The sequence below is a fragment of the Drosophila kikkawai genome, chromosome 2L (assembly GCF_030179895.1).
Source record: "Drosophila kikkawai strain 14028-0561.14 chromosome 2L, DkikHiC1v2, whole genome shotgun sequence".
In the NCBI taxonomy this organism is placed as follows: domain Eukaryota; kingdom Metazoa; phylum Arthropoda; class Insecta; order Diptera; family Drosophilidae; genus Drosophila; species Drosophila kikkawai.
The window spans coordinates 9,889,234-9,916,835 of NC_091728.1; the positions used below are offsets into that span (position 1 = coordinate 9,889,234).

The 27,602-nt window shown below is 41.1% G+C and overlaps 5 protein-coding genes across 17 annotated transcripts in view; 2 read left to right on the forward strand and 3 right to left on the reverse strand.

Moving 5' to 3' along the window:
* The window catches only part of LOC108082179 (uncharacterized), a 10,877-nt gene extending 7,782 nt beyond the window's left edge, over positions 1-3,095 (forward strand). For both annotated transcript variants that reach the window (XM_070287119.1, XM_070287118.1), the window contains exon 3: positions 2,183-3,095. In XM_070287119.1, coding sequence (XP_070143220.1) covers positions 2,185-2,874 — 690 coding nt within the window. In that variant the 5' untranslated portion in view covers positions 2,183-2,184 and the 3' untranslated portion in view covers positions 2,875-3,095. The remainder of the gene's footprint in view (positions 1-2,182) is intronic.
* A 59-nt stretch (positions 3,096-3,154) lies between these two features.
* On the reverse strand, positions 3,155-19,900 carry GramD1B (GRAM domain containing 1B). Of its 11 annotated transcripts, none has more exons than XM_017177485.3 (12): positions 19,067-19,899; positions 13,339-13,659; positions 12,687-13,146; positions 10,782-11,031; positions 8,949-10,059; positions 8,592-8,844; positions 8,372-8,502; positions 8,113-8,309; positions 7,523-7,798; positions 5,506-5,956; positions 5,324-5,444; positions 3,155-4,307 (listed from the first exon to the last, which is right to left on the reverse strand). In XM_017177485.3, the coding sequence occupies exons 1-12, from the start codon at positions 19,348-19,350 to the stop codon at positions 4,272-4,274; spliced, it is 3,891 nt and encodes a 1,296-aa protein (XP_017032974.1). In that variant the 5' UTR covers positions 19,351-19,899; the 3' UTR covers positions 3,155-4,271. The 11 variants fall into 11 exon arrangements, with proteins under 11 accessions (XP_017032974.1, XP_017032977.1, XP_017032976.1 ...); XM_070287079.1 differs by lacking the exon at positions 3,155-4,307 and having other exon boundaries at positions 4,334-5,444; positions 19,067-19,416; positions 19,473-19,898; XM_017177483.3 differs by lacking the exon at positions 3,155-4,307 and having other exon boundaries at positions 4,334-5,444; positions 10,782-11,028.
* A 126-nt stretch (positions 19,901-20,026) lies between these two features.
* LOC108082225 (uncharacterized) lies at positions 20,027-22,227 on the reverse strand. Of its 2 annotated transcripts, none has more exons than XM_017177563.3 (5): positions 21,570-22,227; positions 20,598-21,505; positions 20,456-20,537; positions 20,287-20,403; positions 20,027-20,140 (listed from the first exon to the last, which is right to left on the reverse strand). In XM_017177563.3, the coding sequence occupies exons 1-5, from the start codon at positions 21,891-21,893 to the stop codon at positions 20,129-20,131; spliced, it is 1,443 nt and encodes a 480-aa protein (XP_017033052.1). In that variant the 5' UTR covers positions 21,894-22,227; the 3' UTR covers positions 20,027-20,128. The 2 variants fall into 2 exon arrangements, with proteins under 2 accessions (XP_017033052.1, XP_017033051.1); XM_017177562.3 differs by having other exon boundaries at positions 20,033-20,140; positions 20,257-20,403.
* A 43-nt stretch (positions 22,228-22,270) lies between these two features.
* LOC108082228 (putative oligosaccharyltransferase complex subunit CG9662) lies at positions 22,271-23,100 on the reverse strand. Its single transcript, XM_017177565.3, has 2 exons — positions 22,874-23,100; positions 22,271-22,811 (listed from the first exon to the last, which is right to left on the reverse strand). The coding sequence occupies exons 1-2, from the start codon at positions 23,010-23,012 to the stop codon at positions 22,501-22,503; spliced, it is 450 nt and encodes a 149-aa protein (XP_017033054.1). The 5' UTR covers positions 23,013-23,100; the 3' UTR covers positions 22,271-22,500.
* A 72-nt stretch (positions 23,101-23,172) lies between these two features.
* On the forward strand, positions 23,173-24,793 carry Ptpa (Phosphotyrosyl phosphatase activator). Its single transcript, XM_017177564.2, has 4 exons — positions 23,173-23,323; positions 23,387-24,010; positions 24,068-24,276; positions 24,335-24,793. The coding sequence occupies exons 1-4, from the start codon at positions 23,296-23,298 to the stop codon at positions 24,710-24,712; spliced, it is 1,239 nt and encodes a 412-aa protein (XP_017033053.1). The 5' UTR covers positions 23,173-23,295; the 3' UTR covers positions 24,713-24,793.
* The last annotated feature ends 2,809 nt before the right edge of the window (positions 24,794-27,602 follow it).

Consider the following 27,602-nt stretch of genomic DNA (forward strand, 5'->3'; position numbering starts at 1 on the left):
ATATATAAATGCTTACGTTTACTGGTAAATTTATTTATTTTTAATAAATAAACAAAAGTGTATTAAAATAATAATAAAACCCTCCTTCTAAATTATTTTCACATGTTTGTCTTAACTTTTAAAATTCTTTCTAATTCGTTTAAGCAAATTTCTGCTTTCCAATCTTATCAGTCATTAAACTCGCAGAGGGCAGGCACTGCGTATACGCAATTTAAATGCGTATACGTACTGGCCGGGTGTGTGCTTGTGTGCGTAATCCATGGATATGCAATCGTGTGGGTGGCAAAGGAAGGAAGGAGAAACGGTAGAAGATCGAGAGGGAGAGAAAGAGAGAGAGAGTGAGAAGAACGCACTGGCGACTGTACGATAATAAAATGTGTCAGCTGTTTGGGCTTTCTGCCTGGGTCGTTGACCAAACGGCACATGGAAAATAACGCACAATTGCATATTAGGCCTAAATAATGATGAGTTTTCAGTTTCGCCAACCCCCGGACCGGGTGTCCATGGAATCACTAACTTTATTATGTTGCCATAAACTTAAGAACGAAAAGAAAAGAAAATAAAGTCGCCGAGGCGACCGCAATTCTTTCCTCTGTTGCCTTTGTTGTTGCAGTCTGCGTGAGCTCTTTTTTTTGTTATTGTTTTTTTTAATTTTCGGTGCGTAGCTCGGCCTCTCTATAAAAAAATTATATTTCTTGTTGCTGTGTCTTGGTTGATGGTGCTGCTGCTGGTTGTTGTTGCTTTTTATTTATACGCACAATGTGCAAAATGTGCGCGCACACACACACACTCGAACTCGCCTCACATACACGCACACGCACTTGCTCTTAACCTTGAAAAATAACACGGCGCGTTGCTGTTGTTGTTTTTGCTTTATGGCAGCTTTCTTTTTGTTTTTGTTCCCAGCTTGAGTTTAGGTGTTTACTGTACTGTGTGTGTGTGTGTTTTTTTGCTCTTGTTTTTCTGCGTTCGCTGATAAGATTCTTATTTTCTTTTCTTTTTCCCTTTTTTTTTGTGTAGAGTGCGTGCGGTCGTGGCTCCAATGTGTGTGTGTTTGAGAGAGCATACAAATATTGAAATACTAGACAAATTTTATTAAGCAAATTGGCGAGAATGTGAATAATTTTGCGGTATTCCAATTTTCATTTTGATTGTTTAATTTTTGAGTCTCATATATATAATATATAAATTTGTATGCTTTTGTATCTGTATTTTCCTAATTAATAATGTTTTCCTGCCTTTAATGATTTTAATGTCATTTATTGAATTTATATAAATTATTTGTTGTTTACTTTAAAAATTATTAATAAAGCTAAGTCTTAAAACAGCAGTATTTCCAATCCTTCTTACATTTTTTTTTTCTTATTTTAATAATAAACATATAAAAATCCACTCACTGCACTGGACTACGTGGAAATGTACTCTTTATTTCACAAAATTGTTCCTGATTCGTTTGAGGTTTAATGAACTTGAACTCTTATCAGGCAGCGAGGCTTCGCATTTGTTGATTTAACCCAGGGGAGAGCTGTAATGCAACAAAAGAAGCGCCACAAAAGTCGGTGATCTTAGTCATTTGGCGTCATGCGGATTTCTTGTAGGATCTTGAACTTGGACGAGTTGGGAAATAAAGCAGAGCAATCAGAATTGGGTCGTCACCGATTGGAACTTAGTTCCATAGTTCCGATAAGCATTTATAATATGAAATCAAAAAAATAATAAAAAACGTAGAAGTATTTTATTCAAAGAGAAAAGTAAAAATATTATCAATTTTATATAATTAATTTGATTTATTTTGATAAACGGCACAAGTCTAAAATTAAATAAAAAATAATTTTAATTTAATTCTGAGACGCAGCAAATTTTCTTTGCCCTATATAAATATTTACATATGGCTCAGCTTTATGCCAAAAAGTATGCTTTAAAGTTTGTATCAAAACCAAAAAATATCCGCAGTCGAATTAACTTAAATGGATTTTCAATGATATTAAAGTAAAATTACCAAGATAAATGAATCATTTCGTGCGATATTAAATTACTTTTCCCATTTGACCCATCACGTTTTCATGGCAAAATCATTCCATAGAAACATACTCAACCAGCAAAACGATCTCATAACGTTTTAACACACATTTAACTTTAATAATTATTGAAAAGTATTCTTTATTATTGCATATTATACTAGCGATGTCGCCACATTTGGACAAGCCGATAGCATCCATTTATGACATGATGATAGAGCGCCACCGAAAACTTACTTCCGAGTCCACATCGAGAGATATTTCCATGGCGGCCCAAAAAGTACCCCGGGGGAAAGTCGAGGATGAAGCTATGTCCAAAACAAAGACATGGCCAAAGAAGCAGCACATCCCTTCCACAAAGGCGGTACGTGAAATGCCTTCATCGATTACCCTGGAGTCGGAATCCTATCGTCCACCAGGCACTGTCACGGCCTCACATCTGACGAAGAAGCAGACATTCATGAAGGTTATGCCCCCAGCAAACAAGGAGGTCATCAACAAGCTGGTAAAGAAGATGTCCATGGCTTGTGGCAGAGCCAGGGACGAGAACTTTGTCCCCGTACCGTCTGAGAAACCCACGAAGTCCGGAATTCAGCGCAAGGGTATGGCCACCCTTGGAACTTCCCGGAACAAACAAAAGTCCAACAAGTCCAATACGGATCGGCGGCCGTTGTCTCCAAGAAAGGCGGAACGTGGTCCCAACATGAAGAAGGTGGAACGCGTGCCGAAGGAGAAATTAATGGTCAAGGTTGCGCCTAAGCTCTCAAAGACTTCAGGTCTTCAAGAGAAAAGCGTGAGGGAATCCACTCGCTCACTTAAAACTGCGCCGCTTTCCAATGATCGCTGGCGAATCTAAAAATTATATAGATTCTTAGGACGACGACTGCGGAAAGTTACATCCAATCGAATTAGGAAATCTTGGCATCCCCCAAGAAGTTGAATCTTCCGACGACCATTTTGAAAACTACTTCAAATTTAAAGTAGAGTTGAAGGAAAAGAAATGGCAGAACAACTTCAGACCAAGCCATTGTCCCTGCTTAAAGATTGGATTCAATAAAAACGTAAAGTAAAAACATATGTTAATTGTTTAATTGTAGGGCAAATAAAAGAAAATTTATTTTGTTTTTTATATTTTATTTATTTTTATAATAAATTAGAATTTGTATTACTGCTGCTTAACATTCGGTTTCTTATACTTGTATTCTCTTGTTTATTAAGCCTAACATTTTGTGACACAAATTTTAAGCCAATTTTTGCGACGGCCAAAATTAATTTGACAAAAAGTATTTTTTAATGAAGGCATCAAGCCGACATTCAAACTTTAGCTTAGATCTAAATTTAGTAGCTTGTTTTTGCTTTTGTTTACTTTTGCCTTGTGTTTGTTTAATTTAAAATGCAACTACTACGGACTAACAATACTTGACTATATATATGGTACATATATATAGTGTATATAGAGTATGTCATTATTGGTGTTAGCAGTTTTCAATTTGAATAGTTTCTGGCTGCTGATTTCTCTGTATTGGTATCGGTATCGGTATCGTCTGTAAACGGGCGCCAAAAACGGGTTGGGGGTAAAGATTGGAGTTTGGAGTATTTATACAAAAGAAAACAATTGTTTCGATTCGGTTTTACAAAAATATTGTACACAATAAACACCTTTGTATAATCGTTTTTATCAAATTTCCTCTAGCCAAAGACTGGCACTCAGATCTCATATATTATAGGCTAATATGTTATATATATATACTCTTTAGTTTTCAGTTTGCCAGATTTGCTTTGCGCTTGCTTGACACGTAAATGAATTTTCTAAAACAAAAATTCAGGGCGCTCTCTCGTGATTTGTTTTTCTCTAGTTTTCCTAGTTTTTCCTTTTTTTGGTATGTGTTGTGAGATATGAAATACTTGAGGAATTCGTAGATACATTTGTCTAAAGCAAAGCCAAGCAAACATAAATGCCGTGTTTAAAAACAAAAACAATTGCTCTAATCTAACTAAAATGCAGCTACTTATGACTTGTAACTCACACGTTGCCTTCCTTAAACTTAAAACCTACTAGTAAATACGAATTGTTGACCAATCTGTGTATTATTGGGTTTGTGACTAAATTTTAGTTGAATTTCAAATTCAATTTCAGATTTCTTCTTTTTTCTTTTGTTGCTTGGGTGTTTTGGTAGCTTGTGTGTCGAAGACAATTGGATTGGTATAATTTAATTGCACAACAACTCTAGTTTTTCTATGTAATATTTTCTGCTAGCGTACAATTATTTCAGCCAAAGTTCTTTCAGTCTGAAAAAACAAACAAAATATTTGAGTAAAACGGATAAAAAACGAAAGAAGTCAAGTTTTTCACACAGAAAAGGCTTTAAACCGATTAGTAAAACATAAAAATAGTTAGTTGAGTGCGAAAATGAGTAGAAAAGTTATAAACAAATTAAATTACTTACAAAAAATAAATTTCTACAGGGGTTTCTGGTTTGTGTTTCCACAGGAATTTCTTTTGCTTGTGTCAGTTCCCTTTACGTTTAGTTTTTGGAAACAAACCAAAATGATTAATAAATTTATTTCACAAAATTTTGTTGGCCTCAAGTTTGCTCTACGGAATACAAAACTTATTTCTAAGGAGTTTCTCTCTCTCTCTATCGCTGGTTGTTGAAAAACAATGATTAAAGCTGGGTTTCACGATCTTTACAACATTTGTAGCTTCAGTCAGTGTGCCAGAGGGTAACCAAGCAGAAGAACATGCAACAGTTTTTGGGGGTTTTTGTATTTCTAACTAGGAGAGATCAGTAACAAATGCCCGCTAAGACAGTGCGTTTCAAAATGTTAAGGCAATGATTTCAACAGGATATTACTTCAAACAACTTATTTTAAATCTCAATATTTTGTTTAAATTAAGAAATAGTTTTTTTTTTAATAAATTATCTATTAAATTATGTTTGTATTTCTCTATTTTAGTAATCTCTTTATAAATAAATAAAATAGAAACCGGCTTTTAAATAATTTAAGTATTTAAGGTAACTAAAAAATCATCTTAAATCTTTGTAGAATCTTAGACTTTGTCCTGCCCATTATGAAACGCACCTTTCGTGTATACATGTGTGTGTGTTTTGTGAGTGTTAAAGTTACAATTAGTTGACGCTTGCTGGTTTCTTGTTGTTTTTCTGACCCTGGATCTTTGCTATTTTACGGTGAAAATGAGATGCTTAGAATTCAGTGCGCGTTGCCGCCGCCGCCATCGACATCGACTCAATGCTCTGACGCAGATTGTCATCGTTGTAGATCTTTTGGCAGACATTGCTCACCTTTTTCAGCAGATCGATGGCCGTCTGCAGCACCTGCTTCCACTTGTGCAGCTCATCCTCGTGCGCCATCTCCTGGTCGCGCAGCAGCTCCAGCCATTCCTGATTCGAGTTTGGTAGTTCCCTGGAAAAGCGAGAGAAACTATTAAAGGGATCTGTATATTTGAAATCATTATTGAACCTACTTTAAGGCCGCCAAACTGGGCAGGCGCGCCCGCCGACTGAGATCCACATCAATCCGTTCCTCCAGCCTCCAGAGCTTAAGTAATAATATCACATTTAATGCCAGCATCAAGCACAGCAACAGTATAACCAACAACGACAAGCCCTTGTGTTTGAGTCTGCTGTGTCCCTGTGGGCCGTGACCCATCGCCAGCTGCTGGCGGTCGCCGCCGCCGCCCAGGTGCAACTGCTGCTGCTGCTGCTGATGGTGGTGATGGTGCAACTGCTGCTGCTGCAGCTTTCCGCTTTCGAGCAGCAGCGAGTGACTGGAGGCGGCGCCGACTGCCGCCCCAGCAACGCCTCCCGCAGACAGCAATTGGGTCTCCAGGGGGTCGCCGCCGGAAAGGCCAGCCATGCTGCCGGCTTGGGCCGTGCCGCTTGCCTCCTCCAGGGGTCGGATTTGTGTGGCGGTACCTGCGGAGAAACGGGGACGAGCGTGGCGTCGAGAGGAATGGCAAATGGCAACAGTTAGAAATCAAATCATTTGAACGAAAAATTCCAAACTGAACATAAGCAGTGCGTGTCGGCGGTGCTGGGCAACAGAATCACAACATTAAGAGTACAACAAAAGATCGATTAACTACTAAATAAATCAGGCTGTAATAAAAAGCAAGTTCTTGGTCGATGTGGTCCGGCTAGCAGGTTGACACAAAAGTTCGAAGAAAATGAAGCCAAATCTTATCGATACTTTGATAAAGGTAAGGAAAAGTAAGCATTATATTGGGAAAAATAGTTCGATTCGGTTTAATAGAAAGGTAGGCATTCCAAAAATAAGGTCAAGTTCCATGGTTTATGATTGGTAACGTTTTTTTATACAATTTATGACTAATTAATCCTTATCTTTGCAAGCTTTTACTGTGTCATAAATCTAAATGAGTTTAATTTTGAGTAGTCTATTCACTATTTCTATTTTATATTTGTAATCTAGAGCTGGAAATAAAATCGATCTTGTAATCGATTAACTGATTTTTTTCAATTAGTTCTTATTTAAATACAAATATCGATAGATATGTGTCTGAAACAATAAACTTTAAACCTCTGATGAATATAAATGTATAATTTTAGTAATTTCAAGTTTTGCTTTAAGAATTTTTGAGTATCGATTTATTTGTATAATTTTTAGACAAATCGATTAACTGAAAATCGTATTATTTCAAGCTCTACTTCTAAGAGGTCTACAAAACCTTTACAACTGTATCTGCTTGATGCTATCGAGAGGGTGGGTCCGACCTCATATAAAGCCAAAAATATAGCGCTCATTTTCTTATAGAAAGTTTGATAAAAATATAAAAGAAAGTTAAAAAATTGATATATCGATAGTATCGAAAAAGTATCAGAAAATATCGCTGAGTAATATATGAAAAATATGGTAAAATTTGATAAATTAAAGTTCTAAATATTAAACACAATATAGACTTATCGATTTATCGCATATATATTTGTTATTTATACAATATCGATAAATCTGGCCTCCCTAACAAGCGGTAAATGCGCCGATGCTAAGATAACCCTTGGTTGCTTTTAACTATTATTCGTTTTAAAGATTTCACATGAATTTCTATTGGTAATATTTAGGAGAACACACCAAATTCTTAACATAAATCTTTGATGTTTATTTTACTACAAATGAAGTAAGCTTTCCTACATTTTCTATTATATAAATTACCTAATGAAATCCGTAATTATTCTTGCTTTAGAGATCTCATTAATTTGGCCTTTCTATTTTCCACACCTGTCAAAATTCGTTGCCTGCATTCGCTAGTTAGATAAGAAACGAAATAATCAACTACCTAAGTTGTTAACTGATAAGCTGACAGTGTTTTTAATTCCGTTTCTAGAAGACCACAGATAAATTAACCCCAAAATAATAATATCTATAAATTAAACACAAAATTTTCTTCTTTTAAGTGATTTAAGGATTTGCAAATAAGGCAAAATAAGCAATACTCTTTCTTTTTCCCAAAATAATTCAAGCTGTACCTCTGCTGCTCGACTGAAAGATAGTCTTACGATGATGCCAATGGGGATGCTGATGCTGATGATGGTTAAGCTGATGATGATGATGATGGTGGTGCGAGTGCCTGTGATCGTGTTCAGGCTGCTGACTGGCACCGTGATGATGGTGATGATGATGCATGTGCAGGTGCTGATGCTGCGCGGGTTGATGCGACGTCTCACGGGGATTATGTGGCGCCTCTTTGATGCTGTCATTGTCCGTACTGGTGGCTGTTGTTGTTACCGATTGCTGATTCATGCCTGTGATGTATGTTGGTTGTTGTAGCTGGTTGTGGCTTTTGGTTGTTGTGGTTGTTGTTGTTAACATGATGTTGATGTTGATGTTTAGTTGTGGTGGTCATGCGTGCGTTTTTGTGTTAGGTTAGAAGAAGCAATTGGCAATTGGCTTTTGGCAGTGTTATCGAATTCGGATTCTGATTGAATTGAATTAATTTCATTACAGTTTAAAGTTTAAAGTTGAGAGGAAAATTGCTTTGCTATTGTTGCTGTATTTGTTGTTGTTCTTGTTGTTGTGGTTGTTGCATTGTAGTTGTTAATTAAATCAAACTGCTTACCTCGCCTCGGCCTGCGTCCCTTGCCCTTGGCCGGCGGAATGCAAGTCTCGCTCTGGAGCGCATGCAATTGGGCTCCAAAGAAATCCTCCAGACCCGCCCACGTATTCTTCTCGATAAAGCCCTTGACAACGCCCCAAATAGATTTCTTGTACTTGATCTGAGTGTGAATCGATAGCATAGTGTGATCATCAACAGTTCTGTAAAAAAAAGAACCAGAAATTACAAGAAATTAAAGATGTTTCCTGCTGAAATGACTTACCTGGCCAGGCAGAAGTGTATGAGCACACTGAAACTGTCCGCATATGGAATGCCTGCATTAACACTATTTACGTCTATGGAATACAGTTCGCCCGGCTTGCTACACTCCCGCATGGTTTGGTATTCGGTCACCTACAGGGGGAGAGGGGGGGAATCAATATATGCAGTTTGCAATCAGTTTATTTATTCTATTCTATTTTCAGCACGCTGCACTCACTCACCTTTGAGGTCTTGGGTCCCACCGAGGCAGCCAATTGAACTGTGACGTTCACTGTGCGCACATTGAGACCCTCCTCGTTCTTGGACCACTCGCCCAGGATGAGGTCCGTTGACTTGCGCATGGCATGGAAGTCGGTGATAAATTTGGACCTGCTGAAGAGCAGATTGAACAGTGTGTCCACACTGATGGGCAGAATGGTGTGAACGATCTGGCGACCCTCGTGCGTCGAGGTGCACTCTGTGGTGGGCACAAATCTGGAAAGATAATGGAAGATATAATTAGTATTAACCCTCTAAAGCCCTATATCCTTCGTTATTGTGGAAAATGGCACTTAGATCGATAAATATATTCTACTTACGGCACATTATTCTCTTCCGAGTCGGACGAATCAGAGACATCCGTGGGCACAGTCTCGTCAACATTTTTGCCACCTTTTTTACTTGGCTTTCGCTTCGATTCCAGCTTGGGCTCCAGCGCTGTGGCGCCGGAAACGGATGTCATAGCGGATGTAGCTGCTGCTGCTGTGGCAGCTGCTATTGCCGATGAGTTTGAGCTCGTGCTGACCTTTTTCTCGGCACTCTTCTTATCGCTACCGCTACTGCTGGCTGCGGCCGTGCCTGATCCCGAAACCGATCCAGAGCCAGAGCCCGCCGTGTGGTTGGCGATGGTGGTGGAGGAGGCTGTGGTGGAGCCGGCAGTGCTGCTGCTGCTGGCACTGGCCACGGCGGCCATGGTGACGCTCACCGACTGCTCGGCGGGCTTAACGGAGCTGAGGGTCAGCTCCTTGGCGTTCTGCTTCATCTTCTTGTTCAGCTTGCGTGAGCTTTCCCTGGTCTTGTTGTTGTCGGAACCACTGGCCGAGGCGTTAGCCGAGGATTTGGAGGAGTTGAAGAAGTATTTCGTCTTGGACTTTCGCGGTGCACTGGCTCTGACGGCGCCGCCGCCGCTGCTGGCGCTGCTGTTGCCGCTCTGTGCCGGTAGCTGGGGATTCGACTGAGTGGACTGATTGGACTGCTGCGACTGGCGCTGTGACTGGCTATCGTCATCGATGGCCGTCTGGAAGTCGAAGTCCGTCTCGTTGTCGTTGTCCAGCGTGGGATCGATATAGTCCTCGTCGTCGGTGGTCAGGCCCAGCTCCTCGCCGTAACAGTTGTGCACATATTTCCAAATCTCCTGCGGCGAGAACTGCTTGTTCATCAGCGTGTTCTGCCAGACGCGAAAGAGCATCAAGAAACTCTTGTCGCGCGAGGTGAACGTGGCAAAGAAGTATTTGTCCTTGCCGCTGGCTATTGAAATGGCATTGGGTATGACCAAGGCTGTCTTCTCCTTGGTGATGGCCGTCACATCCTTCCACTTGATGCTCACGTAGGTCTCCCAGCTGAAGATGTTGGCATGGAAGCAGACGTAGTTCTGTGAAACGTACAGGCGGCCCTGAACCAGGATGTCACGTTGCAAGGCACACGAATAGTCTGTGGAATAAATAAAATGTATATTATAATTTATTAAAGTAATAATAGTTTTTAACTACATTTTTTAATTCAAAATTCAAATTTTTAACCCTCTATCTAGGCTTTAAAAGTGACTTGAGGCACTTCCCAGCAGACATAGAGCGGACTTAGTGCGGATGGATCCGAAAAATGTCCGCTAAAAATATTAAATACGGACAATGAATCAGACTTTCCGCATTAGTTTTGCTTAATGCTCAAAAACGGACGCGCAAACGGACGAATAGTGGACGAGTATCGCGAGCTCTCAGGATTATACCCGATAATGATGTCGTAAAAGGTCCAAAAACCAAAAACAGGACGTTCTGTCTGCTTGAAACCCGCAAAAGTATCGTTTTCGATATCAAAAACGAACGTTTTTAAAACGTTTTTGTACGCACGTTGAATTTTAATTAAAAACCAAAGCACTTTCATTCTGCTTTTATGTTTTATTGCTGTCAATTCAGACTGCTTTTGGATTATTCATAAATAACTCATTAAAAATACGATTAATATAAGAAGTCTTACTGAGTTGTTACGTGTTAATTCCGATCTTAAAAAACAAACTCATCGAGAGTTTTTACAGCATTTTAAGTTGTGCAAATATGGTTAGATCTATGCCGGGATCTCTTTCAAAGTGAACGTGACTAATTCCCCTAAAGGGAATAATTACGTTTACGAGAAAATATTCCATGCGAAAAACTCACCCACTATCAGGCGCTCATCGTTGGGCACGTCCTTGAAGAGCTTCTTGAAATCCTCAGCCCGCGATTTGTAGTTGGGATAGATGACGTTGTACCAGGACTTCTTCTTGGCTCGTTCCGATAGACGCGAGGGCTTGGCTGGCTTCTCGTTGGATGTGGAGCTGCTGCTGGTCACCTGCTGCTCCCTGTCGACGCGCAGCAGGCTCAGTTCGTGCGGTGTCAGATCGCTCAGACGGTGCTGGGTGGTGTCCTGCTGGGAGACAAGCGAGAGGGAGAGCTGATCAAACACCATGAGGATTTCCATTTATTTGGTGAACTGTGGCGGCGTGAACAAACATTTTAGGTCTAATTTAATGGCACCACCAGTTTCGATATCTTTGCTTTTTGGCCACCTGTTCGCTTTGCTTGTTAGCTCTTTTTTCTGCTTTTTTTTTGAGGTGATTCACCAACTGTTCCTAGGAAACTACTCTTCGACCAGGTGTTTGGTTTTATTCCTTATCACAGACCACACGCTTGTTGTTCGTTTACGACCCCCAATTATTTACACAAAGTTCGGGCTGCAGCAACGATCGTTATTATTATTTTTTTTTTGGCATTCGCTGAGACGCTTCGTCGCTTGTTGAATTCTAATTTGCTATTGCCAGCCGAGCAGGGCCAACGTCAATGGGAGCTCAACACACACACAAGCCTCCTTATCAATGGGTGGGAAAAAAGCTTGAGGCCCCACCAACAATTTATGTCGCGAGCTTTTGCATTGAAGGGTGATCCTAATCAGCTGCCGCCAGGTGTGGGAGAATGTAAACAATACATACTCACATATGCTCCCTATCGCCGAGCGATTAGATTGAGCTGTCAGATGGTCTCAGTGTCCCAGTGTCTGTCCGTCCATCTGCCTATCTATCTAACCATCCAGGTTTTTAGTAATCTGTCAATCGATTGATCGCTCTCCCTCGAGTGTAGTTTAATTTGATTTGAGCACTTAGCTGCGCCAATTTCACACCTTTTTCGGGGTGTGTGTGTGTGTGTTTGGAGCTAATGATTCGAATCAACAGAGTGTGCAGGTTTTGAAAGCTTGTCAAGCTTTTCTTCGAATATTCAAATATTCAAATAGAAACGGAAATAGTTGTGGGTTTGGCGACAAGCCCTTAACATTAAAAATTAAATATAGGAAAGGCAGTTGAACTTGAAGACAGTTTTGGGGTTTTTTTTTCTTGTGGAAAACCCAAGGCATTTGAATAATTTAATTATAAAAAAATAAGTTGTAAAGCGAAACAGTTGGCTTTAAAATACTTTTAGCCTATAGTCAATACTATAAAACCTTGAAAAACAAACAAAGATGTACTTTTTACTCATAAAATATACTTTTTCATTGTAACTTAGTTACGCAAAGCACCAAGTCATTGGAAATAATGTTTTATTATAGTAATTACGTTTTTGCCTTTATCCTTTTGAATTATCATGCTCACATTTAATAAATTAAGTCATAAACCGCTCGAAGTTTTCTGAGGCAAAGCAGACTTTGAGCGTACTTTACTGTGTATTTTTAGAAATGATGAAGTTAAAGAATAAAAAACTACTTCTTTTCAAAAATATCATGGTGTTTCAACCCCTACAATGTCAGGTCGGTCATTTACCACAACAGTTGTCATAGATAATGACTCATTACTCAGCTGCATATGGCTATAAAAATTGTTATGCTCGGTTAAAGCGTTTTAAAAATGCAATTTTATGAGTGCTACAAGACTGTCCTTAGCTATGAGTCATGTGTGGTCTGTTATCTGTGTTGCAATCTATGAGATTGTTATACATTTTTAACTTTTCCAAGAATGAAAGAGTTCAATTCATTTGTCGAAATTCTGGAAATCCCCCTTTTAATACCTTTTAATGGCTTTCTCAATCTAAACTCACCTCATCGCGTCCGTTGCTAGATGTGGACAATTTCGCCGCCTTGCCCTTGGAGCTGGTGGAGCTCTTCCGGCTGCTTGGGCTGTCCGCGCCACCTGGGGCGTTAAATCCGTTTGAATCGACGCTTTGCACTTGCTGATCCCGGCTCGAATCGCTGCCCACAATATTAATGCTGGGCGTGACTCCCTGGGCAGCTGTACTGGAAGTGGGGCCAGTGGGAGGACTAGTGGAAGAGACGGCCTGGGTTAAGCTATGGTTGCTGCCCGAGGACTCATTGCGCTGCGCAGGTGGAGATCCGCCGGCTGTGGCTGGGGCTGTGGAAGCGTTCTGTTTGGAGGACAACGATATGGAAACGCTGCTGTGCTCTAGACTACCGGTAGCTTCCTGTATGGTCAGGAGTTTGGTGCTCAATGTGCCGTTTGTGGTGCTCGTAATCGTGATCTCCTCGGTGATGGAATCGCGCCTGTAATGGCAATGGGAAATGAAATTAGTAATGGGATCTGTTTAATCCGCCGACTACATCTACACCGAGATTAAATGGGAAAAACTCTTGAACTAGGCATGCAAATTTGGAAGGTACTGATGTTTTAATCTCTTACGGAATTGGGCCAAGGCCTGGCTGGAGAGTTCCCGGAGCATTGACCCAAACACCTACCTGTCGCCACCATTGCTACCAGCAGTCGTTGTCCTCTCAGCGGACCTGGCATCCGTGAGTTCCTCCTCCGGCTGCGATTGCTGCTGCTGGGGGGGACTCGGCTCTGGGCAATCCTGCACCGATTGGCTCTGTGACTGTAACGGTGACTGTGACTGTGTCGGTGACGGTGACGCTGACTGTGACTGGAGCTGATCGGGCTGGGTGGTCTCGGGTATCATGTTGGCATTGGCAGGGGTCTTGCTACTGCTCGGTTTATCGGCAGTTGCAGTGGTTATGGTTACACTTGATGTTGTTGGGTTGTTTATATCAATATCTTTAATCCTACAATAAAATGCATATATAAACAAATCAAAAGAGCAAATGCTAAAAGAAAACACATGCCCAAAATAAAGGACGAAAAGAACCATTTGGGGGATCTAATATGTATTTTTACATTAAGATATATTCTAAATATTTGGGGGGATAAAATTGAAGTAACAGGGATTTTAGGGAATAACCAATTGAAATAATATTCATAACACCAGCTAAGTACTACAAAATGCAATATTTTTATACTGTTCAATATTTTTTAGGGATGTGGGAAAATATCGATAGGTAAATCCAGGTTTATTATTGCAATCTTCTGCTCGATATATCAGAACAATATAAAAAATAATTTGAAAATTTAATTAACGATATAATAATAAATAATAATAACGGAATAATCTCTCTTAGGTTTAAATATTATGGAAATATTTAACATGATTCCAACAAAGAAACTTCTCATTCCAATTACAACCCTTTAGCTATTTCATATTATATTTATTATTTCTTTTACAATTTCCTACTTGAACTTCTTAGATCAAGACACGCCTGGTTGCAAGATTGCAATTTATTAAAGAAATTAGTTCCAAGTAAATCAGATAAGGCCACGACCACAGGTGGTACCACTTGAGCTGTACAAATTTTATAAGCGACTATATAATTAATTATTTTAGGCTGATAAAAGTTAATTTTTTTTTTGTTTGAACAAAGACCTAACCAAGGAAATAAAAGAAATAATGAAAACAAATGTTTGAAGTAATTTTAGCAATAATTAAACTGATATATGGCACATATATGTCAGGAGTTGACAAGCAGATACTATTTGCCGAAATGCCACAGTGAAATCTTTAGAAGAAAGCTTTATTTTTCATATTCAAAACAAACAAAGCAAGTAATAACCGAGGCAAAGAGAACGAATTCGTAGGACTACTTTTGGTGTGATTTAATCTCAATTACGCAAATCATTTTTCCAAGTTCATTGACTTCGGATTAAACATTAACGATCTTCACAAAGAGTCATTAAGGTTTCCGCAAAACCACAATAAACCGTATTAGTCATCGATGGCGATAAGGATGCGCTTCACCATATGGCCAATACCAATTCCCATCGATAACTGGGAATTGGTAATTGTTAAGAAGACTTTCGTCTTAACTGATCGCTGGCTTAACTCATTTTCGCTTTCAAGTAATTTCCGTTAATTGTTCTCAGCGTTGATAGCGCACAGCTATAGCACACGACAAGACAGATAGTTTCCCCAAGCATACCAGAGGACCCGGTGTTTCCGACTTTTTCGCAACGTTCGCCGCAACATTTTGAACGCGCCTCGAAGAGTCAATCACAGTATACAATATTATTTTCAATTAGACGTGCTCCTGCCTCCGTGGGCCGCGACGGAATGGTGTACCAATTGCCATTAAACGATTGTAATCAATTCTATTGTGCACTATACTCTCCCATTCGGTGTGGGCGTGTGTGTGCCTTGTGGCACACAATTGTTATTATTTTTAATATATATATATATACGTATACGCTGCTTGGCTCTGATAAGCGGCGATAAGATACTTCCAGGGCTTAGCTCTTGATAAAGCGCTAAATGGCTGAGGCAAATCAGCTTTCGTGTGTGTGTGTTTGTTCAAACCAATAGAGTCTAGAGGGATTTAACCCACTTTTTCAATCCGAAATGGAAAGCTGAGAACAATTACCTACAATTATTGCAGTTATTAGGTATTTCTAGCGAAACTTGCAAGTGTTTTTTAAAAGGTTTGTTAAAGGGCAACTGCACCCAAAAGCTATAAATATAAGGTTACATATGCAAATTACTTTGTGACACACATTGAGGTTTAATGATTTTTTAAGTTTTTTAGGTACAGGAGTGCCTCTCAGGAAGTTTTAATAGAGACTGTCCATAAAGATAATTAATCTTATCAAAATATTTTTACATCAAGGTCTTCTCTAGCACTTGCAGACCATGGAAATCCACTCAAACATCCTTATCAGCGGGGTTCAAGTTCATGTAACATGGAATATACTTTGTTGGGATGAAAAACATCGCCAATTGAGTAAATACAAAATGAGTGGAGTAAAGAGCATTAAGCGACGATTACGATTCCCCCACATTAAGTGAGTGTACGTATTTATAATTGCGAATGTGTGAAAGATCAGAGATAATCTACACTGGGGGCTATAATGTGTATATAGAATTAATGTCTCTCTGTGTGCTTAAGGGAGGTTCAAGGGTTGCGAAAGCCAACTCAGATAAGACAGCGAATAACAAAGTATATGGCTAACCCCGTTTTTAGTTATTTTAAACATTAAAAAGTGAATGAATACTTGAAACTTGAATGAAGCTTGTTTCCTCTTAAATATTAAGGCAATTATATATAAAGTATATATATACTTTCAGAAGCCTCCAGGGGGCAATTGGCGATAACAGTATTCGGATAATGTCTAGAGAACAACCCCTTAATTGAGGTGGAGAAAACAATTCCGAGAATATTTCAGAGATCCAAGATAAAAACTGGTGATATTTGCAAAAAAGATCAATGTTATTTATAGATATTTTATTTGTAGGAATATATTTGGGGGTGGATATTATTTATGAGGTTGTAATGAATACAAACTGTTTATATTTAAAATGAATAACAAACAATATGTCTAGATATTATTCAATGAATCTTTGAATCACCCTGGTTTTTCTGAATACTTTCACTGAGCAATAAATAAGCTTTGCTGCATTTCTGGTTTATTATCTATGACTAAGAATTTTAAATGCAAATGTTTGGTATTTGTCAGGGAAAATTATAATCTCTGAGAATAAAGCATTTTTTTAATGTCACGCAATTAGTGATATATGCAATCATTTCTACACAGAGCAATTACGAATGAAATTGCACCGACTCGTAGCTAGAATAATAGATATATTGGGTGGTCGGGGACCTCCCCCAATTGAACTTTGGCCTTTTTACAAATGGAAGCCGGGTGCATTTCCGACATGAATGGCCGCCACTGGACATAAAAACCAAGTACCACATTTAGCTGTACAAATAATCCACTTCAATTACCCACAGCACCTAGAGTTTGGTTATTTTCTATAATGCTTAGCCATGGCAGGGAGAACCTTGCGAGCATTTAAACTCGGAGAAAAATCAATAGAGTGAAGAGTGGAAAGTGTATTACATTTTCTTTCGCTTGGGCTTCTTTGGTTCCACGATTATCGTTTTCCTCGGCGGCTTTTTTACTTCCTCCTTCGGCATTGGTTCGCTGTTTTTATATTGTTCGGCCAAAATCTATGTCATCGCTGAAAGGCGAAACAGACAAAAAAGTGGCCAAAAGTCTGGCAGAGACCAGAATCGGCCAGCGCGAAGAATTCGATGACGAAACGTAAACACGGCAGAAAATAATTCGTATTTTTAGCACAGCTCGGCGAAATGTCATTAATTTATGAACTATCCCACACGACAACGATGGCGCACGGCTCCGCTGTTTGCCGTTAATTATTTAATTAATTTTCCCTGTTTTAGTGTCGCAGTTTTTGCCAAGTTGCCGTTTTGTTTCTTCTGTTGATTGTCATTTGTTTGTTTGTTTGCTTTGTTGTTGTTTTGTTTTGTTTTCTAAGGCACGCGATGGCGTAAAATGCGAATTGAGGCACGAGAACTAAAAACCGAGAACTGAGAACCGAGAGAAGCGAGTCTAGAAACTAGAGAATTGCGAAGCGGGAGCTCGTGCCGGGCACGTCATCCCAGCTCGACGTTCCGATTTGCACTCAAGAGCAAACGGCGAGAGAATGGCAACAAATCCCCCTGGTTTGGTTTGGTTTGGTTCGGTGTTGCTTGGCCTGGGCCTGGGGTTGGAAAAATCAGCTCGAGGAGAGATAGGGGACGACCCACTGGTCGAACTTTGCATACGCTAGCTGAATTCTTCGCAGTCTGGTAAACATAACTCCTCCAAATGTGGATAGCCGTATCGCTTAAGACACCTTGTGGGAGGGGATTCCAACTACAAGCGCCTAGGCTAATCCAAATATATTTTCTGGCATTCGAGTTACGTGGAAAACGCTTCAGTGCACAAAAACCAAAAAATATACATATATATTTCGCTATATTACAGTGCGGGAGGGAAAGTATAAAAACTTTTGTAAATAATCCTTGGAAATTGCCCAATTATTCAACATTAATTAAAATCTTTTGGTTGCCAACATATGTATAATTATAGCCCACACTTTAATTAATTAAAAAGTGATTTAACAATTAACTACAGCAATTAAATTTTTACTACAAAAAGCTAAGCTTGAACAAGTTGTTAATTCTGTGAACCCAAACCTAATACCTATATAAATAAATTTATGAATGAAGTAGGTTACTTAATGTATTCCGTAAGTTCGCTACTATTTATGCATATTTATTAGAATTATCTTAAAACGTAATATGAAATTTGGAAAATGTATAAATAGGCTGGACGTTGTTTATTTATTTTAATATCCCAAAGGTCGATAAACTATTTCGAAAGCCAAATTTTCCATTGGATATTTGAATGGGAATTGTTCTTATTAATTTGTTATCTATTCATTTGACTAGCGATCCCTTCCATTCAACAAATAAACTGATAAGCAACGCAGCTATGATAATAAGTAAGTCGTATTTTGACCGACTTTACCCAAGAAATGTACTATAAAATCGATATCCCACAGGGCCTTACAATGCCGAAACGCCCTGTACCTTTCCTTATGTCCCTCCGAAAGTGCGAGGCAACTGTTGCGCAACACAAGAAGAGCTTCCAAAAGCTGGCTATCAAAATGCAAGTACGAGTGTGGGGCAGATACCTAGTGTCCTATCACTCCGGTGGCAAGGAGTGGGAAGAGCTAATGGGAAAGGGGTTAACAGGTAGATAAGCCGAAAACTGAAAGGAATAAAGAGGGGCATATATATGTAAGTATAAACGACATGCAATATGACCAGCAGCAATGGATTAAACATGCAAACCAGCGGGCAAACCTACACCACAAATTAACACGCATAACTCTTGGGTTTCAATTTTGCACAGAAAAATAAAATAAGATCAAGGATGTATCCATTATGTTCGAGATCTATTTCAATGGTGATGTTAATTAAGGCTTAATTTTTGTGGAAATTAACACGATCTGAGCTCTAATAGGAATATAAATTTTACTTTCGACTTAATAGAGTTTTATATTTATATATTTAGATAATTTATTTATTTTTAACTGCATAATGAGTTTAACTTTCAAATACAGAAAATGTTTTCAAAATGTTTCTAATTTAATTTAATTTAAAATAAATTTTATTTACAAATTTAAACCAAAATTTACCTTGATCTTATCTTAAATATGTGCAAAATTTAATATATATTTTATGTGTACATTTTAAAAATAAATTTAATGGTTTATATGGGGGTGTGGCAACTCACATGGGCGCCGCATTTAAGCTGGCAGTGCGTTTGTGCTTGCTGTGCGAAGGACGATGGAACAGACTCTGGGCGGTGGCCAAGGACTTGGGCAGAGCACCCTGGCTGGAGGACTTGCGTAAGGTGACCAGGCGTGATCCCAGACCCGTACTCGATACCGATCCCGAACCCGAACCCGATCCGGAGCAGGAGGAGGAGGAGGCCAGCGAGGAGCTCGACGAGGAGGTGGACTTCTGCTGATGGTGCTGGTTCTGCTGCTGTGCCCGCTGCTGTGTAACAAAATGCATGACAACGGCACTCGCTGCCGCCCCACAATTGCCGCTCTCAATTAATTGCTCACTTCGCGATGTTTGCTATATTAATTTTACTTTATATCCAGGGCTCGCTGGCAAAGAGCTCTTTTATTTACTTATTACTTCCTTTTACTTGGTACTTGCTGACGTCTGCGGAAGTTTCTTTTTGGTTTTGTGCGCTCGCATAGTTAACGAAATTCACTGCCACGTCGCGCTTTCGATGGATCTTGAGTGTCTGCACGATTAAATGCTATTTTTGGGCTACTTCAGTATGAGATTCATGTGTAAATTCAGGGGTTTCGTCTCCGCTCCGAACGATTCTTCACTTTTTTATGCGCATAAAAGGTATACGTCGCTGCCAGGGTTGCTAGGTGTGGGTGATGCCAGACGCCGCTCCAAGCACACGACTGATTCCACGTGAACGTGGCATTGGTGTCCAGAGAATTATCTTCTTTCCGTTTGACTTTGTTTATTTTGTGGACATTTGCTGGTTTTCAGTGAATAAAATGTGTGTATATTAAATGTCGGCAATTGTCGGCACCATGGCAACCCCCGGCCACAGCTGTGTGGGGATGCCAACTCGGGAAGAATAAAAGCCAGTTGGCAGCTCTTGTTTGCCCTAGATGGTCACACTGAACTCGTTTGATTTTCAACTTTTGTTTTAAATTTAATCAACTTTATTTAAATAATATCACAAGCAAATACACAACACTTGATTTTTTTTACAAAAACGTTTGTTCCCCTTGGCGAGAGTCAGGCAGCAGCATTAGGGCTATTGTAGGCGCTAGAAAGAGAAAATAAAATTTTTCAATAGAGGTAAGACGAAAATAAATTAAATTAAATTATAAGGAGATTAGTTTGATGAACAAAATCAATTAGAATGGCAAGTCTTAATAATACTCAAGCTAGAAAACCGTTTGGTGTCAGTACAATGCTCGAATTGCCGCTCTTCAGAAGTCCTCGAATCAGCGCCAAGTCATCGGGCGTCAAGGACCATCCGGTTAATTGGCCCACCGACTGCAATTCTGGGCAGCAGTCCATTAGTAACTGAAAACATATTTCACTTTATAAAATAGTTAATTAAAAGGTAAATTCTTACCTCCACTGAGGTCACAGTCAGTTCTGGAGCGAGAGTGAACCAAACATCCTCCAGCAACTTGAAGTCATGCTGCATAAATATGCTGGAAAAACAAGACAGGCTAATATTATATATTTCCTACAAACATATATGTAATCAATACCTCACTATATCCTCATCCGTAAGATCCACCGTGTCCACTGCCAACCGCTTCAGATCCGTGCAGTTGCAGAGGAAGGCCTTCAAGGAGCTCGTCATAATGGCGCTGCTTAGGATCTCCAAGCCCTCGAGCTGATGGAACTTGGCATTGGCTTGTACATACGACAGACTATCGATCATGTAGCAGTCGAGATCAATCAGAGAGGGGCACAGGCGCGCCAGCTTTCCCAGCTCGAGATTTCCCGACCCCTTGATCATCGTGAGATGTCGCAGATTTTGGCCAATGGGTCGCTCCAGCAGAGGCAGTAGCTCGGCCACCACAAACTTGTAAATCTTCAGCTTTCTCAGGGAGCGCGTATGCAGAGCCCTGAGGCAACCCGTCTTGGGGGAATCCAGATAGAGGGTCTCCAGCCGTGGACACGTCTGCATGATCACCTGGAGGGTGGCCTCATCCGTGCCCGTATCGTGCATATATTTCAAGCGGCACTTGAAGCGATCATCGACATTATCGTAGATGAACTTCAAGGCGGCGCCCACAAAGGAGTACGTGGACAGGGTCTCCACATGCGGACAGTGTTCCAGGATGAGGGCTATGTCGGAATAGCAAATATTTTCCTCGCCGGGCATGCCCACATCCACAACGGTTAAGGATGGGCCGCAGACTCCTTTGGCCAGGGCATCGATGCCGATTTCCGTGATGTCTGTCTCCCCGGAAATGTCCAAAATCTGCAGTCGTGTGCAGCACTTTCCGATCTCCTCCAGCAGACGATCATTGGCAATATAGGGCACATATAGCTTCACCAGCTGCTTGCACCTTCGCACTATTTCGTACATGTAGTGCATGTGCTCCTCCTTCACCCAGATTCCCTTGATATTCAAAACTCGCAGTCCAGCGCCCTGGGCAGCAATTACCTGAAGATACATCACCAAGGGATTTGGTTCATCAGGGGGAACTATGAAGTTAGCCCACAATTACCTGCAGAATCTTTTCGTAGTAGCTAAAGGGAAACACTTCCGTGACCAGAAAGGTTACCCCACAGTTGAGCAACATCTGTAGGCAGGTGAACCTCATGTTGGCCTCCAGGTAATCCGAGCTGAGGATCACCCTCAGCAGATCTTGGTATATATTGGATGTGGCTCCCAGCTGGGTCAGATACTCGTTCAACTCCACCATCACAATGTTGATGTCCAGGTGGACATCCGGGGCATACTGCACATAGCTGATGGTGGACACCAACAAGTTGGCCAGCTCAGCCAGGGAGCTGTCGCTCAGCGATCGCACGGTGCACTTCTTCGACATATGTATCTCTGTTTTGGTTTTCGCTCAGAAAGTAAACAAAATGCGACGCAGAAACCGATAAACTAAGAGCAGGAGAGCGAATCCTCGTGGTTATATCACTTGGGGATCAGAACACTGATATTTACTATGTTCCTCAACGATTCTTTAAACTTTTTCTGGTAACTATTTTTCGATTTTTACTATATTGGCTCTTAGGATGCGCCTACATATAACTATGTACTTTATATTTATAAACAAAAATAGATTCTAAAATTATATAGGCGATGGATAACAGTTTTGCACTCTGCGAACGAACGAGCGAGCCAACCGATCCGACAGCACAACGCGAACTGAGAAATGTTTGTTTATTAAACAATTTCTATATGAGACACAGGGTGTACAGTAGAGCTTCACAAAATGGAAGTTCTATACTTTATTCGACGAATTTGAGATTATCAAATCTCCAAATGAAATGTTAAACATAAAAATAAGATGAGTGTTTATCTCGAAGTCTCTTCAAAACTGGAATGTTTTGTATCAAAAGTTCGAGGTAGAGATTACCAACTGTAGACGAAAAACAGAGAGAGAGAATACTAAGAGAGAAGCGTTCCGTTTCTAGAAGAGATTCCTATGGCTGCAGGTAGCTGGGCAGCTTCATGCGCATAAACAGCCAGGTGGTAAAGAAGGAGACCAGGATAAAAATGAATCCCATGGCGGTCAGCAGCAGGCGATTCAGATTCGTCTTTCCCGGTGAATGGGTTTGGTCCATAATGATGAAGCCCAGGCCGCCGATGGTGAAGAGGAAGCTGCTGGCCAGACCCTCCATGATGTATTGCCCGTTGACGCGATACGGCATGAAGGCCACGGGACGCGAGTGTCCATGCTCGTCCACAGTGGCACCCACACTGGGTGGCTCCACGATGACATCGTAGATAATGCCTGGCAGAGGAATATTCATAGGGATTAATTTTTAAGAGCTTTATTGGGTGGAAATCACGAACCTCCAGTCACCAGAAAATAGGAGAGCAGAATCACACTGAAAACGGCCATGGGCGAGGGCATCGGGATGCTGAACTTGCGCACTTTGATGTTTGGCGGCACCAGAATGTGGAAGGGTATGTTATATAGTGTTTCGATCATGATTAATGCCACCGATATCTGCTATATCTAAAGTTAAGACTTTTTTTTGTTGTTTTGCCGGCGTAGGCGGTAGCGTTGCCAGTTACGCCTTTTTCCCGTCAAATCTGGCTCTTTTAAAGCCAATGGCTAGAAACCACCGTAAACAGAGGTCAGCGGGAATTATGGCTTTTTTAGTAGAGGCTACGGTCATACTTAGTTGCAACGAAATAAAACAAAAACAAACAAAAGGGAATTCCGGAATAAAATACATTAAATAACCGCGAAAAACAAAAAGTCTGCAAGCATGGCGGATGCCAATGCCGTAGGGCCAGGTATGCCAATGTTTAATCAACGAAAATTAATGAAAATCAAGCTAAAAGTCACTTTATTTATAGGTAAACAGCCGGCGACTGCGAAAAGGGTGCAAAACATCTTCGACCTGACCCAGTGGCAGAGATCCCGCGCCTACCACGATCTGATTGGGTTCATCAATGGCACCAGCTCGGCGATCCAGGGCATCAAGACCACCGACGAGATGCACGAGTCGGAAATGCTGCGCAAGCTGCTGGGCCTCTTCGAGTCGCTGGAGCAGCTGGTGGAGAAGCATCCGCCGCTGGAGCAGCCGCAGCGGTTCGGGAACAAGGCCTACCGGGACTGGGCGGGCGAAATGCGCGAACAGCTGCCGCAGTGGCTGCATCAGCTGCTGCCCGCCGCCAAGCAGAAGCATCAGACCGAGCTGGAGCTCTATCTGATGGAGTCGTTCGGCAATGCCACCAGGATTGACTATGGCACCGGCCATGAGCTCTCCTTCCTCTTCTTTCTGTGCGCCCTGTTTAAGGCGGAGATCCTGCAGGAGCAGGACATCGTAAGCGCCGCCCTTAGGCTGTTCAATCGCTATCTAGAGTTTGCCAGGCAGCTGCAGCGTACCTACAACATGGAGCCAGCGGGTAGCCAGGGCGTCTGGGCGCTGGACGACTTTCAGTTCGTGCCCTTCATCTGGGGCAGTGCACAGCTGGCGGGTAAGGCAGCCATTTCATGCTTGAATTCCCCTTATAATCTCATGCTCTTGGTTTTAGTCAAAAGCCCCTTTGATCCGTCGAAATTCGTGGACGAGCAGATCATCAGCGACTTCAAGGATCAGTTCATGTTCATCAGCTGCATCGATTACATCTGCAAGGTCAAAACTGGCCACTTTGGCGAGCACTCCAACCAACTGTGGAGCATCACGGATGTGCCATCGTGGGTGAAGATCAACGCGGGTCTGGTGAAGATGTACCAAAAGGAGGTGAGGTCTTGGATAAGGCTAATGTGTTCACCTTAAGCTTTCAACTTTCTGTCCCCAGATCTTGTCCAAATTCCCCGTGATTCAGCACGTGTACTTTGGGGAACTGATGTCCTTTGATGCCGTGCCTCCTGGGACGACGCTATCCAGCGCTCGATTGGGTCATGTTGCTCCGCCGCCGTCAAAACGTATCTGCATTGGAAAACCGAACTTGGTGCCGCCCGTTCCGGTAGCTGTTCCACCACCTCCGCCCGCCGAGGCTCTGCCCAGCAGCGACCTGAATGTCGGCGATTCCAGCAGCGAGAGCAGCGACAGTAGTGTGGTGCTGCGTGCCTCGGCCTCGTCGGCTTCTCTTGTGGCCGCCGCTGAGGGAGCTGGTGATAAGCCCAATACTCAGGCCGCCGAAGGAGAGGTCACCAAGGATCAGGCGGCAGAGTAAGCGATAAACATCTAACCTGTGTTACAAATTTCTTATTAATAGCGTTGACCCTCGGTCCAGTAAAAACTTTACACAAATATAGATTCGATTGTTTCATTTACAAGAGAAAGTTCTCATCTAAAATGTTTTCATTACCAACATTTATTAGCCAAGCTTCTCGTGTTTAACGAATTTCACTCCATTTAATTCAAAATTTTCACGCCAAAATCACAATAAAGAAAATGTAAATCCTAAGCCGAATTTGATGGAAACAAATGTACATTAGCCCCACTCCTTTGGAGTTTCAACCAAAACCGAGAAACAAAAGTAAAAGGAAACAGTAAAAACACAAAAAATCAATATGGCAAATGAGGCATGCAAATAGATGAACTTACATCAACTTTTGCGGATGTTCTGCCGGCTTAAAAATAAGATGAAATTATAACAAATGCAGAAAAAGGGAGAAAAGTGGCAAAAATATAAAACAAAAAACTTTTTTGTGGCGTCTCTCTTTTTCCCCGTGGAAGCATAATCATTTATTTTCGACACATCATTTATCAAACGGTGCGGCAGGAGCCAGCTTGTCACGCCCCCTTCGCAATCCTGTCTCCTCATTTCGTCACTTAAAAACTTCCTCCGGCATAGTTTTTTCCTGGCGTTGATGTTCTTTTATAAATTTTTAGGAGAAAATAGCGAGGTAGCGCTTGCATTAAAACTTTGCCGACGCATTTTGATTGAAGACTCTGGAAAACATGAAAATGTCTGGTTTTCTTCCTTTGTCCGGAGCAAAGAGCAGCAGGCCAACTACGGTCATGTTCATCAATTTGACCCCGCCCATCTGCGGACGAGGAGGGTATTCTGGGTTCTGGGTTGAGTTTCGGTTTTGTGTTCTTGCAAATTGAATGAAATTTGTGGGCGAGCTGTTAGCAGGCGTTCGAACAAGGCTCAAACATGATTGAAGGGCGATAGATGGACTCTCTGGGGGGAGGCAGAGGGTAGCGGTCGCTGATGGATGGATGAATGGCCAGGTGGATGGACCTTTTGACTTGGTAAAATCTAAAATGTGGCTTCAAACAGCATTTGAACCAAGATTTCTGCACCAGCAGTTGTGTTTGGGCGGTTCTGAGAAATGAGGGATATCTTTAGCATTAAATTTGGGTCTATTGTTTTGATTGTTGGCAATGGGATGGGTAATGTATGTACGCAAATGGACATATTAATCTTGATTTTCATAAAACTGGACTGTGGCTGTATTATTTAAAGTTTTTAGTTTTTGTTAAGAAAATGTAACAAATAAGTTTCTAATTTACGTTTTCTAAGTTACTAACACTTTTTCGATCATCACAGGTGATTTCTCACCTTTCCGCGCTGCCAATTACCTTGTGGTCTCCTCGTCGTTCAACTCCGCACATCTAATTACATACACACCTTCTGCCCGCCTCGACTTTGTCCAAAGAATGTGCAATTTGCGAAAGTTTAAGATTTTTGCCAAGGAAGTCGAGAAGTGGCAGAAGCCCCACACTGAGCTGAGCTGCACGCAGGGGACAAAGGAGACGATGAAGTCGGGGTACAAATAAGTCTGCGGAGTCACTCTTAAACCGTAGCCAATACACATAACTGGCACAAAGTTGTCGCAAAAAGTTCGAAGAGCTCGAACGGAACTTAAAACGAAGGTAGAGCAACTTTCACGTGTGCAGAGTGAAAATTAGTTATTGTCTATGGATAGTGGGTGGTAAAATACAACCTGATGGCACAGGGAAAAATGGGAAATAATTTCTGTATTTAAAATGGATTTAAGAACCAAATTTCTAACTTGTTATTTTAAGTCAATAAATAGCTTCAAATAGTGGTTTACTTATGTAATTACAATAATTTGTATATTTATAGCATTTTTACATAGCTACAAAACATATTTGTTGTATATTCTATAAAATATCTTTCTTTCTTTTTTTTCTCAGTGTCTCAAAAAGGGTTTGAACAAATTCTTTGTTCCACCGCCTCTAGAAGAGGGAAACTTCCTGATCAACTTTCATGTTTTCTTAGCCAAAGAAGTCGACCCATGGATGGGGCCGAAGTTCAACTTGCAACTTTGTGTGCGACATTGACCAGAGCCCAAAAGAGCTCCCCACCTTCCATTATTCCATTTCTAGATTAACTATGGCCAAAATATGCGACTGGCTTTTGGGGTTCTCAGTTTCTGGTTCTTCTGGTTGCACAATGTTTTCCTTCTGTTTTGTGACTCCATTTACCATTTGTGTGTTTAACCAGCTGACGGCACAAAACACCCGCTGCCAGCCTGAGCTTTCCCTTAGCCATGACACGGACACGCCCTGAACAGAAACAGGATCCCAAATAATGAATACCAACAAGTTGGCTTTTTAAGTTGGCAAGAATACTGGCTACCTTTTAAGGATTCAGAATATGGGGAAATATTTTGGCTCTAAAAACATTTGTAGAAGTTTAAGAACCTACCTAAAGAACATTTTTAAAGCAGCCTAGAAAAATCTTTAAAAAAATTAAAACGTTGTAATCCCTTCGAGTCGCCTTTTAAGTGTCAAAACTCATCACATCCTTGCACGTAAAAAATACCCTCTTGTGTAGCCGACTAACCAAAGAGTTAAACGTCCCTGAGCCGAACGCATTGTTGGTTCAGAAGTGACCAGGAGGAGCTGGTATGCCGAGCCAGGAGATAGACGCCTGCTGTGTGTGGTGGAAAATCGAGGGTGGCTGAGTGGCATCTGCCTTTTTCAGTTTGCCATTGAAGGACAGCAACAGAAGGCGATTGAAAAACAGATCTGTGAATTATGTTTTGTGACTGCCGTTGTTTTCGGTAGAAGCTGGTCAAATCCATAATTTAATTTTCAGTTTTAGTTTACGATTTGCCTTTATTCAGAGGCCTTTTTGAGTGTCG